This window comes from Alosa sapidissima, chromosome 17 (genome assembly GCF_018492685.1).
Source record: "Alosa sapidissima isolate fAloSap1 chromosome 17, fAloSap1.pri, whole genome shotgun sequence".
In the NCBI taxonomy this organism is placed as follows: domain Eukaryota; kingdom Metazoa; phylum Chordata; class Actinopteri; order Clupeiformes; family Clupeidae; genus Alosa; species Alosa sapidissima.
This window is the reverse complement of record NC_055973.1, coordinates 33,514,497-33,529,253: the sequence shown is the minus strand read 5'-3', so window position 1 is coordinate 33,529,253 and position 14,757 is coordinate 33,514,497. Positions and strand designations below refer to the sequence as shown.

The 14,757-nt window shown below is 39.4% G+C and overlaps 1 protein-coding gene across 1 annotated transcript in view; it reads left to right on the top strand.

Annotated features, from left to right (window-relative positions):
- Positions 1-10,669, top strand: part of si:ch73-173p19.2 (V-type proton ATPase 116 kDa subunit a1) — a 38,371-nt gene extending 27,702 nt beyond the window's left edge. The window contains exons 16-20 of the mRNA XM_042067573.1: positions 351-449; positions 2,910-3,014; positions 4,876-4,993; positions 8,823-8,994; positions 9,901-10,669. Of these exons, the coding sequence (XP_041923507.1) occupies positions 351-449; positions 2,910-3,014; positions 4,876-4,993; positions 8,823-8,994; positions 9,901-9,982 (576 nt within the window). The 3' untranslated portion in view covers positions 9,983-10,669. The remainder of the gene's footprint in view (positions 1-350; positions 450-2,909; positions 3,015-4,875; positions 4,994-8,822; positions 8,995-9,900) is intronic.
- The last annotated feature ends 4,088 nt before the right edge of the window (positions 10,670-14,757 follow it).

Genomic DNA, 14,757 nt, shown 5'->3' with positions numbered 1-14,757 from the left:
TACCGTAAGTAGTATTAAGCAGGTATATGTTATGGTTGTGGTATATGTTATGGTGTATGTTATGGTTATAGTATTTAGATGACACTTTTGTCGAAAGCGACAGTAAGTAGTATTAAGTGTGTGTGTGTGTATTCAATTAAATATTTTATTCATAAGCTTCACCTGACATCACAATACTCTTTTAATATGTTTCTGTACTATATTTTCTTATTTGTCATTATGAAAAAAATGAAATGCCTTGTCTATATTGTAACTATGAGTACAAATGTGATATTTGTTAGTATGAGTACAGATGTGATATTTGTAAGTATTACATTTTTGTTCATTTTTGATTGTTGTTGATTTCCCAGAAGCCATTGCAGATCTTCTTGGTGATGCTAGCTATATGTATGGTCCCTTGGCTGCTGCTGGCCAAACCCCTGCTACTCTACAGGGATCACAACAAACAGGCGAGTCCCAGCCAGCACGCGTTCCGCTGCTATTTCTTCTTTCTGTTGTCAAACTTATCAATCCCTTTCCAGTCAACCATAATACCATTAATGGCTTACCAATATATTCATGCGTTTTCCACCTTCATCCGCCTCCCTCCCGAGCATCTCGTCTGTGATTTGCTGGAACAGTTTGTTATGTTTTTATGGGCTAGGTTTGCCCAGGTTGTTTTTGTTGCTGTTTTTGGAGCCTGGGCTGTCCACAGAGATCTTGTTTTTTACAGTGTATTCAGGACACAGACAGCTAGCGGTTGGTTAGGTGATGTTTTATGTAAGTGACATAAAATGTTTTAGCCTACAAAACGTGTGGCATCGCTTGGAGCACCTTTAATGTGAGCAGCAAGGTTGCTGGACATCAGTTAAATTCTCTCCACGATCTGCAAATCCAGGGTGGTGAGGAAAAGAGGAGTAATAGAGTCCTGAAGCCATGACGCAGCGTTGCCAAGGCAGCAATTTCACTGGATCTAAACAAATCAATCTACCATTAGAAAATCACCATAGCGGTGGCTTTCTTAATATATTTCAATCATTTTACAACGTTTCTAAGACGTTAGTATATATTTTTTACACTGTAGGAATCACATAACACAACATATATTCATACCAACACAATCAAATTCGTGACTACAGAGTTTTATTTTAACATGGGTTTCCTCCGTAAAAGAGACCTTTTAAAGAGACCATGTAACTTCACAGCATGCGGTTAAAATCCTTAAATTCACGGACGTGTTTTGGCTATATTTTTTTGGCAAAAAACGTCGCTCTTAACAGCCGCCAGTCTTTGAGAATACGTGAAATATCCACTGGAATTTTGTTTCTTTCTATTACACCTGCCAGGGAATCAGTGTTATGTGGCTAAGCTGCTGCCTAGCAGGTAAAACACGTTTAAATGGATATATTTATTTTTATTAGCTAGAAATGATGCCACATGTCTACATTCAATGCTATGCTATTTATGCCACTTCGAAAGTTTGTTTAGATCCAGTGATTCTGCCGGCATGGAAACGCTACGTCACACTTCGGGACTCAATTTGTCCTATGGGCTCTGTGCACCAGCTTACTTGGAATCGGCAAACCGGTTTCCCGTTTGTTGACATTGCTGTCAACAAGCACCTGGGGGGCATTCCATCAAGCTCGCTAAAGGCCAAACCTCTAAATTTAGTAAGAATTCCGTTCCAGTAATGACGTCAACGTGAATTCCAGCTTGATAACTATGGGAATTTATGCCACAGAACTAACATGCTCCACACAGGAACAGCCTACCAAATGTGCATGACCCTTTATTAACAGTAGACATATGTCTTTCATTAAAGAGTATAACTAAAAATGCCATTATCAAGGTGATAAGCTATGTAGCCGTAATACTTCGTTTGGGAAGCGAACACGCAAGAATGTAATTGCTTTGGTATGTCTCGCTGCACGTTACACCACCACCGAACATAAATGACGCAGAGTAGCAAGATTCCTAGAACCACACGCATGTGCAACGGAATTAATTAACTTGGTGGAGAAAACTTCACTCTGTTTTGCATCAGGGAGGTCATCATGGTCTCCTCTATTATTTCTGCATAGCAGGACACCTTGTAAATCCATTAAGTGGTTTTAATACTGTCCTGTAGTGAGAATGAGATTCAGCTATTAGGTATCTGGGCGTATCCTGGACACTTAGCCCAGGCTATCCATCAGGCTTACTCTGGCTATAGGGCCAACTCTGACTATCCATAGAGCTAACTCTGGCTATCCATAGGGCTAAGTCTGGCTATCTATATTCTGGCTATAGGGCTAAGTCTGGCTATCTTTCAGGCTAACTGGCTATCCATAGGGCTAAGTCTGGCTATCTATAGGGCTAACTCTGGCTATCCATAGGGCTAACTCTGGCTATAGGGCTAACTCTAGCTATCTATAGGGCTAACTCTGGCTATCTATAGGGCTAACTCTGGCTATAGGGCTAACCCTGCCTATAGGGCTAACTCTGCCTATCTATAGGGCTAACTCTGGCTATCCATAGGGCTAACTCTGGCTATAGGGCTAACTCTGGCTATCTATAGTGCTAACATCTAAGTAGCGACTGAAACGTGACTCCTGTAGAGAAAAAGTTTGGCACTGTAGTCTAGGAGGTGTCAAAAGGTTGTGATTGTGTCATTTAAGTTGGTAATTGTCAATGTTGTGCCTGTTAAACAATATTTAATAAACTCTCCTTCAGGTCGGTTTAGTTGGCAACTTAATCCTGATAAAAAATATATTTTTCCATATGATCATATGGTCAAATGTACTGTATTCGACACTATCAACTCTTCCCAAAATCCATTATTACATTGAGAATTCTACCAGCATTCTGTGTATTGTGGCATCAATAATGTGCACATACTGGCAGAAGTGTTTCGACTTAACAAAAGTCAAATGTGATTCTGTTCCTCACAGGTGTTTGGGAGCAGAGAGCAGAACCAGCAGGCCGCTGCAGACGGGAGTGCTGGCTTTGCACCTGGGCACAAGCAGGAAATGGCACCTGGGCACAAGCAGGAAATGGTAACTCTCACAGCACAACCACTTACTCACTAGGCATAAATACAAGCACCCGGGGGTGATAGGAGGCCGCAGCACTGTCAACAAAACTGCCTGCCAAAAACAGGGCTGGACTCATTTCACGCTTTAAAGCCACTTGTGTCTTCCTCACGCTATCTTTTCGTTTACTTCCTCCAATGTGTTTTTTTAATTAAACTTACAACGAGACCCGTGCAGATAGGCTACTTTGTATATGAGGGAATCTGACTGTCTCAAAATGAAAGCGCAACAGTGTCTTCTTTATCAACTAATAACCAAAAACAATTAAAACTAAATAAGGAATGCACCACAATGTTAACTTTTATCAACCAATAACCGAACAACTAAACTAATTAAGGAACGCACCACCAAACAACTAAACTAATTAAGGAACACACCATAATGTTAGCTTTTATCTGACGTAGGCCATCATCATTCATTTGGAGAAATATCAGTGTCAGACTGAAACAAACCAATTTTATCTGGACATAAACATAAAGCCAAGCAAAAAGATGTTAAGGAACTACATTTAAGAAATTGGGGAATGCCACCTTTATTTTTTATTAGCAATATCTTTTTCATGAACATGACCCAGCATATAGGCTTTGAAATAATACTAACTCATGGCCTTTTTATTTAGACTGTGATCATTCAAAAACAAGGGAGACATGAGAACAGTTGACCATAAAGAGGTGGGAAAGGACAGGCAGAGTGGACGTCCAGTAAAGGCAGGAGACGAAGAGAGTGAGAGAGCGAGTCCAATAACAGGTCCTGATGAATACTCTGCAAATAGGCTCAAATAAATCAATTCATGTACCCTATTTAGGTGTGTCGAAAATGTTTAGGTGCGCACACACTTTTCCCTATGGTAATTTGGTAACACTTGACTTTAGGTTTCTACATAAGAGTAACATGACACTGTCATAACCCTAACCCTAACATGTCATGACAAAAACCGAATGACACTTGACAGAAGCGAGTGACAGAAGCCTTATGTCATAAACGTTTATGACTTGTTTATAACGTTTATGACAGTGTCATGTCACTCTTATGTAGATACCTTCAGGTAAAGTGTAACCGATAATTTTTCATAGTACAGGCAAGAATTTAAAACTACTTTCACCCCTGCAAACAACAAATACTGAAACTCCCTATTCAAAACAATACAATGCAAATACAACAACAGCAGGTGCTTCTTGCTAAGCATTCCATTTTCTATCACTAACAAGAAATGAGCTCCCGCATGTTCTGTAATCTTTATTTCATCATGTTTTCTGAAATGTTGTTCCAGCTTACCCTCAGGGCCAGCATATTCTGCGTGAGATGATCCAGATATCAAACCCCTAGATAGGCCCCTGCTGGCCTCGTGGATACTTTAATTAATTCCTGTTAATTCCTGTGCTTCTAGCTCGGTTTCTGTCTAACCACATTCCAAGACACCTCCTATTTACTGTCAACCACCAACTAATTTGCCTGCCAAGGAGGAAGTCAGATTTCCCCCACTCATTTTTAACACAGTGATGCTATAAGGGCCTTGCACATAGTCCAGCCCTAGAGGTGGATTCATGTCTAAAATGCAGACCAGAGGGGATGACACCTTGAGCATTGTCTAGATCGACTGGCAGCTAGAGAATCCTCACATGCAGTGTTAGCGTGCTGCAGCGTTACCGTGCTGCAGTGTTAGCGTGCTGCAGCGTTACCGTGCTGCAGTGTTAGCGTGCTGCAGTGTTAGCATTTGCAGTGTTAGCATGCTGCAGGGCCCTCTGGATATCCAATAATAGGGAAGCAGAGGAGAGCTTTTGAAATGGGTGGTTGGCTGACTGATTGAAGTGTGATGTGTTGACAGGTCAGCATGGGGGACATGTTTGTGTATCAGGCCATTCACACCATCGAGTACTGCCTGGGGTGCATCTCCAACACCACGTCCTATCTGCGCTTGTGGGCTCTAAGTTTAGCCCATGCAGGTAGGCATTGACCTCTGACCTTTTGTGGTATGTGTGTGGGACTCTGAACAAATAAAATCAATTTTGTTATCTCACATATAACATAGACACTGATTCACTGTTGGATTTGTGTATGAAATTCCCTTTGGAGTCATATGTCAGCCTTTATGCCATTGTATTCAACAGTGAGGTCTGGTCAAACTCATTTTCAGTGAAGCCGAGATGACAAGACAAGGTGGAATATTGTCACCTCTCCTATATCATTTGCACATGGTCTTTCTAGGACAAGAGTGTAAGACTGGAGGTATAATGGGGGATGGGCATATTAGTTTTTTTCAACTGCTTACACACTAAATATTTGCTTCTTGCACAATTTTCTAAACATGTCTTTCAAACATCATAACCCCACACCAAATCTGCAAAACCGTACATCATCATCATCAGTTTTCAATTTTCTAAAACACATTTTGCAAAACGTCACACACAATTTTCCACTTAGCACACAAAAATCTAACAGGAAATAACTTGATTTTCTGTCAAAATGCCACACTTATTTGCAACTTATTCACATTCAGTCCTCAATGTACAAACACTCGCCACTTTACTGAACACCATCCGATCATTGCCACAGGCCTATGAATAGAAATACTCTACATATAGAGAGCCGAAGTCTTTGAACGCCAGTCTATGGCGAAAAATAAATTATTTTCTGGTCCCGGTGGACTTGTGCCTTGAATTACCCATATGATGTTTGTCAATTTTAAATACAATTGTTCATGTAAAGACATTTGCAGTTTGTTTCGTAACTATTGAATTACAACATTGTGAAAGATCGTAATTCCAACGACTACAAACCCATCAGTCGCGCTAGTGATGTTAGCTCATTCACAGCCACACTAGATTGTACAAGCATACCAGCAACAGGTCTTAATTGGGCTTTCCTTGCCGATGAAAATACCATGAGTCAGAGGATTAAACACATCAGGTAAGTTGTATTCGTTCATAGACTGTACATTAGATACTGTAAGGGTCCGGTGCCATGTGCTCCTTTGTTTGTTCCCCATGTGCTTTGTGTTTACCTGCCTGTCACCTGTCTTTGTCTCCGCCCCATCTCCTTATTTGGTCTGTGCTTCCTGTCTTGTTAGTTTTCCCTCTGTTTCTGTTTCCACACCTGTTCCCCGTTAATGTCTTGTTGGTCTCGTCCAGTCCTCTGTCTTTCTGTTAATTAGTCTGTTAGTTTAATATTGGTTTCCACCTGTCTCTTGTTTTACCTTGATCATTGTCCACCTGTGCCCTGTTACCTATTGTGTATGTAAACCCTCTGTCTCCTCTCAGTCCGGGTCGGTTATTAGTCTATGTGGGTTGTGTTCTAGAATAAAGATGCTTGTATTTCAACGATTCCCTTGCCTTGCCATACTTTGCCCGTGCAGCCGTGACAGATACATAGCAGGCAGCAAGATGCAACCGTTAACTAGCATAACAGCTAATCTTATTGTTTCATTACGTTGGTGACGTACATCGTTCGAGAAGAGAGATGTAGTCCACTGAGCGGATTCGCACAAAACCAACATAACTTTCGAAGTCTATCGAACAACAGTACTTTCTTGACGTGAAAATTTATCTTTTAAATTCACACACATCATATGTGAAATTCGTGGCACAATTCAAACTGGACCAAAAAATAATTATCTCTCCATTAACTCCCGTTCATACTTCATAGCTGTCAACAAATTAACGTCATGGGTACATTAAAACATGCGTTCAAGATCTCTATAATGCTCGGCTTTATTTAGAGCACTCTCGTGAGGGTGAGGAAAAGAAAGAGAGTGAGTGAGAGAGAGGGAGAGATATCGTCCAAACGCCGCAGATTCGGCACAACAAAAAAAATAAGCATCCAGCGATGCGCGCAGTCTATTAAACAAAAGTAACGTCAGAAAACTCTATCTTCTTTCAGTCCCAAAATTATAGTATTCCATGAGTCCAAGGTTGTCGCAAGACAGTCTTTTAAACTACAGCAAAACTCCAGCGAAAAAAAAGGATCGATCTCACCTCCTTGAAAAAACAGCTGTAGAGTCAGATATTCAATGTAACGGGTGTATACGAGCAGGACAATTCATTATTAATTCCATGAAGCGATTAGAGGATATCAGAACGCCATTAGACTTCTACCCCTTCCTTCATTCATTTCTTCCCCCCGGCTTTCTCCCACGTCACGTTTAAAAACATAACGTGACTCTCTGTGAGCGCAGCCATAGGGCAAGAACAGGAAAAGGTGAGTGACAGTTCTGGGCCCTATCGTCTGCTAAATGCTTACTTGTCCTGGATCACTGACGCCCATAATCAAGATAGCAAGAGATTTACAAAGGTATAGAAATAGAGCTAAAAAGTACCTGGCCAGGTTTTAAACAGTATAAAGAGAGATAACCTAAATTGTTACTTTTACTTAGAGGTAGGCCTACTAAATATTTAGTAACACATCTGATATGTAACAATAAATAAGATCTGCCTTAATCAAATCATATGCCCATTTATGTGCTACAAGGGCTGTATAAAGTTGACCAAATTAATAGGCTGTTAGGCGTAAATAAAGTAGGCTACTTTGTTGTATTGTTTAGCTGACCAATGCACGAGCTTGCAATTATGAAACGGACTAATACTGCAACCCTAACCCAACGTTAGGGGACGAATGTTGACATTTTCCCGTATTCTGCGTGAGAAACCCGGGAAATCTCCCTTATTTTCAAAGCTCAATGTTGACAGCTATGAAAGCTAGGTCCCTTGTAGCGGAAGTAGAACGGAAGTCACTGGGACACTCTATAGGTATAGACCCTTTCAATCTGTTCCTAGAGGATTTCTGGTTGAAATGTGCAGAACCAATGCAGATACTTGAAATGAAAATGAATCAGACTTTAGTGTAATGTTCTACAAAAAGTTAGCTTTACGTAAAACTTGTCTTTTTTTATCCCCAAGTTACCACTCAATGTTATTTTCTGTGCCTCCGGAAATGCCTTAGGAACAAACATGTTTGTTTCTGCAGTTGAAAGAGTCTATAGGCCTATGAATACATGTCCACACACATATTTTGGAAAAAGCAAAGTAATTTGATATTCAGTAATTTTTTTCTTTTGTATAGTCATTTCTGTCTTTGGCAAAATCAGCTTTTTCAGCTGATTTCAGCAAAACTCCATGTACATCTGGTGGTAATTGTATTTAGCTTCCTTTTTGTTGTTGGCTGGAAAATACTATATACACAACAGCAAATTATTTGGGAAAAATCACTATTTTTGGTTTCATTATTGCTCACATGTTTACTGTGTATTTCAACTTTTCTCTGTAGATGACTTTCACTCTTGTATGAGATGCACATAAAAGTCGATGAAAGACAGAATAGCTTTAGGTTTTGAGCAACAGTGTGTACATGATGTATCCAAAATTTCCTATTATGACAAAAGTGTTGATAATGTGAGGCGAATGTTTGCTTTAGAGAGGTGTTTATAACATTTTGTATGTTGTGTGTCATTTTGATGAAGATTTGAGGCATTTTGTGTGAGCAATAGTGGGTTTTGTGTGTAGTTTTGGAAAATAGACAGCGTTTTGGAAATGTGTGTCAACGGTTGTAAAAAACTGTAATCATCTGATGTATGTAGATGATTTAATTGTTATGTCTCCATATAGTGATGGCCTACAGCAACTGCTTTGAGTCTGCTCAAACTATGGAGGACAATATGACATCAAAAAGAGTGTTATAATGATTGCCAGAACTAAGGAGGACCGGAAGCTACGTTTTCCATCTTTTTATTTGAGCGGTGTGTGTTTATAGGAGTGTGTCATGTGTGTGTTCTTCCTCTAGAGCTCTCGGAGGTCCTGTGGAAGATGGTGCTCCACGTGGCTCTGGGCAACACGTCCGGCCTGGGCTCTGTGCTGGTGGCGCTGATCTTTGCCGCATTCGCCGCCCTCACAGTGGCCGTTCTGCTGGTCATGGAGGGCCTGTCTGCATTCCTGCATGCACTCAGACTTCACTGGTAAGACAAACTAATTGATTAATCAGGCCTGAAGGCTGCTGGACAAGATGTGCTTCACATGTAACTCTGACTCCAACACTAAAGAGGCTTGAACCTCTCACAATGGTGCCCACGAAAACCCAAAAGACTCACAAGACCAACATGACATCATTAAGGGAAAATGCGGTAACACTTTACTTGAAGGTATACATAAGAGTGACATGACAGTGTCATAACTATAACATGACACCGTCACAAATGTGTGGGTTAGGGTCTCACACAGTGAGGGTTAGGGTTAGGGTCACATACAGTTAGGGTTAGGTTTTGAGTTAGGGTTAGGGTTTCACACAGTTAGGGTTAGGGTCTCACTTTCTATCTCTTTGTATGTCTTGGCATGTGAAGAAATTGACAATAAAGCAGACTTTTTCACACAGTGAAAGTCTCCATAAGAAAGGTCTCACACAGTGAAAGTCTCTATCGCCGTGTTGTACTATCTCAAGAGAATGGCATCCCGACAACGTGACCGCCTGTACAGCTATGAGAACCGATGAGACTATAAATATTGTAGCTGCACATACGTTAAGGACAGGACACCTTGATCTACCTTGGCATCCCGTTTAGGCCCCAGGGTTTGTGCTATAAAGCACCATGAAGTCAGACAGGCTGATTCCCGCTCATAGGGGCCTATTTAGTTCCTACATTCATTCCATACCTTACCAAATTCCACTGTTCCAATGTTTTGTACTGTGCTCTATACGCCAGTACTCTACAATATCTATATTGTCATATATTGCACAATACATAACCAGAGTACCTAAGTAAGCCATGTCCTAATATATCACTTAGGGAAGAGATTAGAATTACACAGCTCATCAACAATGCATTAATATATCAATGTAATGTCATGTTGTCTTTTATGTTTTTTAGGGTGGAATTTCAGAACAAGTTCTACAAAGGATCGGGTTACAAGTTTACTCCGTTGTGTTTTGACAGCCTAATGAGTATGTAGTGACAAGCCTCTTAACTCCAGAGAACAGGCTGGGGATGGCAACACAGTACAGAGTTACACACACACACATCCAACAAGCTTATTGACAGATCGACACACAGCACATGCTTGATTCGACTTGACCTTATCTGTGCTAAGGAGCATGTCAGTAGCTTGACTTGACCTTATCTGTGCTAAGGAGCATGTCAGTGACTCATTGTTCTCATTGTTGTTCAGTGTTATGCCGTAATTGTATAAATCTATTGCCCTTTCAGTTACAGCTCTACGGACAGTCTTATGAATGTGCTCTACAGAACGTGCCTCTGTGCCACTAAACATGGATACCGTAGCAACAGCCCCTACTGCTCATGCTGGGCTGGATTGAATTTATGTTTTATTATTCATGTGCTTGCAGATATGTACATAGCTATGCCAAATGTACAGTGTGTTTCACATTAATTTGGCATGTAGACCTTTAGCAAGCAGTAACAGCAATAAAAACAATACTTATTATGACATCACCATTGTTTAAGCTAGAGCAATGTGGATAGCACAACATGATTCCATTTCCTTGTTAAATGTATTTGCACTCTAATGCCTCCTGTATCCTGGTAAATATGATATTTTCTGTAGATCTGTAGATCAGTGTGTGTTAAGTTACAGTACTTCCCAGTGTTCAAAAGCTTATGAAATATGATATCATCTGTAGATCAGTGTGTGTTGTTACTGTTCTTCACCAGGTTCAAAAGCCCCCCCCCCCCCCCCCCCCCACCCAATCTCACACACACACACACACTCCTCTCTCTCTGCCACACTACACACACACTCCTCTCTCTCTCACAGACACACACACTCCTCTTTCTGCTACACTATACACACACTCCTCTCTCTCTCGCTTTCTCTCTCTCACACACACACATTTAGTCTGTCTACCAGTGTGTTAGCTGTGCTGTTTATAAACCGCATGGTAGCGTTGTATGCAAATAAATCAAAACAAAACTGTATTGACTGCAGCATCATTGGCTTCTTACATACATTATCAAAGCTCTATGTCTATTTGGCAAAACTCTGCACACAAATCCAACTGCTCACACAAAATGCAAAATTTGAAACAAAATTCTCCAAATCACTTGTTATTGTGAATAAAACAACCATGACCAAATGTAGTTGGACAGAAACCAAATAAACAATTTTTGAAAAAGAAGTTACTGTATATTTGTGTGTATGTATGCATGTATGGTGTTTTAATTTAATTGAAGGGTGACAATTAGTGTATAGTTTGAAGATTTGATATTGTTATGGTGTTTGGTTAAATTTAATGGTTTAATGGTTAAATTTAGTGGTAACACTTTACTTGACAGTATCGACATAAGAGTGACATGACCCTGTCAATACACATGAACCCTAATCCTAACCCTAACTTGTTATGACAAAAAACGAATCTCACTTAATAACAGAAGTGGGTAACACTTTATAATAACTACACACAATTCTTTGTTACTTATTAGTTAATGGTTTGTTCATCATTAGTAATTTATTGTTCATACATAATGTATCATCAGTAAAGCATTTGTTCACACAGTTATAAATGGTTTGTTCATAGTAAATAAGCCTATATCTAAAATATGTTTATACATTATAAATAAGCCTATATCTAAAATATGTTTATACATTATTGTTAATACTTCTATTTCAATAATTTTACAACGTTTCTAAGATGTTAGTATATTTTATTTACACTGTAGGAATCACATACTTCAACATATATTTATACCAACACGATCAAAATTTGTGACTAGAGTTTTATTTTAGTTTCCTCCGTAAAAGACCTGCATGTAACTTCACAGCATGCGGTTAAAATCCTTAAATTCACGGACGTGTTTTGGCTTTATTATTTTTTTTGGCAAAAAACATCACTCTTATCAGCTGCCAGTCTTTGAGAAGACATGAAATATCCACTGGAATTTTGTTTCTTTCTATTACACCTACCAGGGAATCCGTGTTATGTGGCTAAGCTGCTGCCTAGGAGGTAAAACTTGATACTGTCAAGTAAAGTGTAACCAATTTAGTTAAATGCCAAGTATGGTTATGCAATTGTTGCTTATGCACAAATTAATTTCACAATAATGCAAACATTAAGCAAAACAATGTATTTTTAATAAAGCCCCACTCATCATGAACTATTACTCAGACTAAACATGTTTTTCATACTTCATAATTTAATATGACATCATCCTTGTGTATTTGCTCTACTTCCTCATTGTCTCACTTTCTGCAGTACCTTATCTAGATCTAGTTGATAATGTGGCCGTAAATAACATGGTCATGAAACAGAGTCAAACCAAGATGAGTGGCCACATTTTTGTTTATCCTTATAGAGCACTTACTAGAGCACTTACTAGAAAACTTACTAGAGCACTTACTAGAGTACTTACTAGAACACTAAAGCACTTACTAGAACACTATAGCACTTACTAGAAAACTTAATAGAAACTAGAACACTTACTATAGCACTTACTAGAAAACTTACTAGAGCACTTACTAGAGTACTTACTAGAACACTAAAGCACTTACTAGAACACTATAGCACTTACTAGAAAACTTAATAGAAACTAGAACACTTACTATAGCACTTACTAGAGCACTTACTAGAACACTAGAGCACTTACTAGAGCACTTACTAGAGCACTTACTAGAGCACTAGAGCACTTACTAGAACACTTACTAGAACACTAAAGCACATACTAGAACCAGAGGTGGAAAGTAACGAAATACATTTACTCACGTTACTGTATTGAGTAGTTTTTGTGTGTATTTTGTATTTTTTAAGTAGTTTATAAAATCGGTATTTTAAATTTTACTTGATTACATTTTGAGTGAAGTATTGTACTTCGCTACATCAAAAATCCCATCCGTTACTTGAGTAAAAAAAAAAAAGTTAAGACTGACGAAAATGGAAAGGGAGAGAAAAAAAATCGCGCCCTAAACCACTAGCCTAGTGATAATGATCAGCGTGTAGCCTACAACAGGACATGAATCAAGCTGGCGCCATGCAGTCTTTCTGAAAGTGATGGAGCTGGATCACGAGATGCATCAGATTAGCCTAACCTATGAAAGTGTATGAAAGATTTCGTGTTTTGACCTTTGTGCTCACCTTTCTTTGGAAAGAAGTTTATTAGCAGTTGTTGTTTCCCCTCATTTTGATGTCTCTCTTTTTCCTGTTTTGGCCTTTGTTTTTAGTAATCTGACTTGGCTTTCTTGGAGAAAGACATTGCACCAGCAGCAAAACAATTAGTGGTCCACTACTAGCGATGCTCAACTAAATAAACAAAAGATAGACTACCTTATGAATCGTGCAGGCGGACTAAACCATTTAGCTCTTTAGCAAGGGAGAGTGAGAGTGACCTTACACAGTTTCCACTATGTTTTGTATACAACTTTAAATTTCGTCTGACATTCATTTTGACATTTAATTTGGAAGTTAAAATATTCAGGTAAAATAAATATATGGTGGAAATAAGTATTGAACGCTTAATTTTTTTTTCAGTAACTAGCCTAAACTTCCAGTGAGTCTATTCGAAATTTTCACCACACATTATATTAACACACATATAAAAAATCCAAACATAAGAGTTTTATGTATTAAAGTGGAATGACACAGGAAAAAAGTATTCGTGCCTACTGAAATTTCTTCAATACTTTGTGGAAAAGCCTTTGTTTGTAAAGACAGCTTCAAGACATTTCCTTGGCCTATATGACAAAACTTATTAGTGATTTTGGCCCATTGTTCTAAACAGATTCCAGGGGTCCCTCTTGTGAATCCTGATCTTTAGTTACTTCCAGAACTATTTAATTGAATTGGCTGCCTTCAAGTCTTTCTGGAGCTTTGTCCGAGTGGTTCTTGGCTCTTGGAATTGACTATCCTTCTGACTCCCTGGTCAGAAATTTTGCGAGGAGATCCTGTGCATGGCCGGTTGATGATGCAGTGATGTTTCTTCCACTTGCAGATAATGGCTCCCATGCTGCTTACTGGAAGATTCTGATGTTTTGAAATGCATCTGTAACCAGTTTCATTGATATGTTTTGCAACAATAAGGTTGCAAAGGTCTTGGGAGAGCTTTTTGCTTTTATCCATCATGAAATGTTTCTTGTGTGACACCTTGGTAATGAAAAACCTAGCCCATTAATATGTAGGCTACTAACCAAGCTTATATTAATTTGCACAGATAGAAAGGATAACTACTCTCTATACAGATTCCAGCTCGTTCCTTCCCTTTCCTTGCCTTAGTGCTTTTTCTTAGCGTGTTCAATACTTTCCCCCTTTCCACTTCATTACATGACTCTACTTATGGAGTTGTTTGGATTTTTTATGTGTGGATTACCTGAGTTATTACTAATGCCTGGTGAAAATGTTGTGCCCCCTGTATTCCACTTTTCACGGGCCCTCTCCTCCATTGGGGCCCTATACTTCCCACTTTCCCCCCCAGTACGACGCCCTTTAATCTGCTGAACCTTCTGCTCGTTTCCAAATATAAAAAAAAAACTCTCTGCAACTCAATATTGGCCTGCCTGCCTCAGCTGCCTGTGAGGGGCTTTTCAGTTGTGCTGGATTACTGTTCACTGCAAAGCGACCCAAGGATGAGTGCAACTAACTTGGAAAATCAACTACTGCTCAAACCTGATTTTTCACATAGATCTCCATTTCTCAACGTCCTTTTCAGGCAAGTACCTCCACTCTGCGGCCATATTGCAACACTTTTTGGGCACTTATCGTGCATCTATTTCAGCAGAATTGC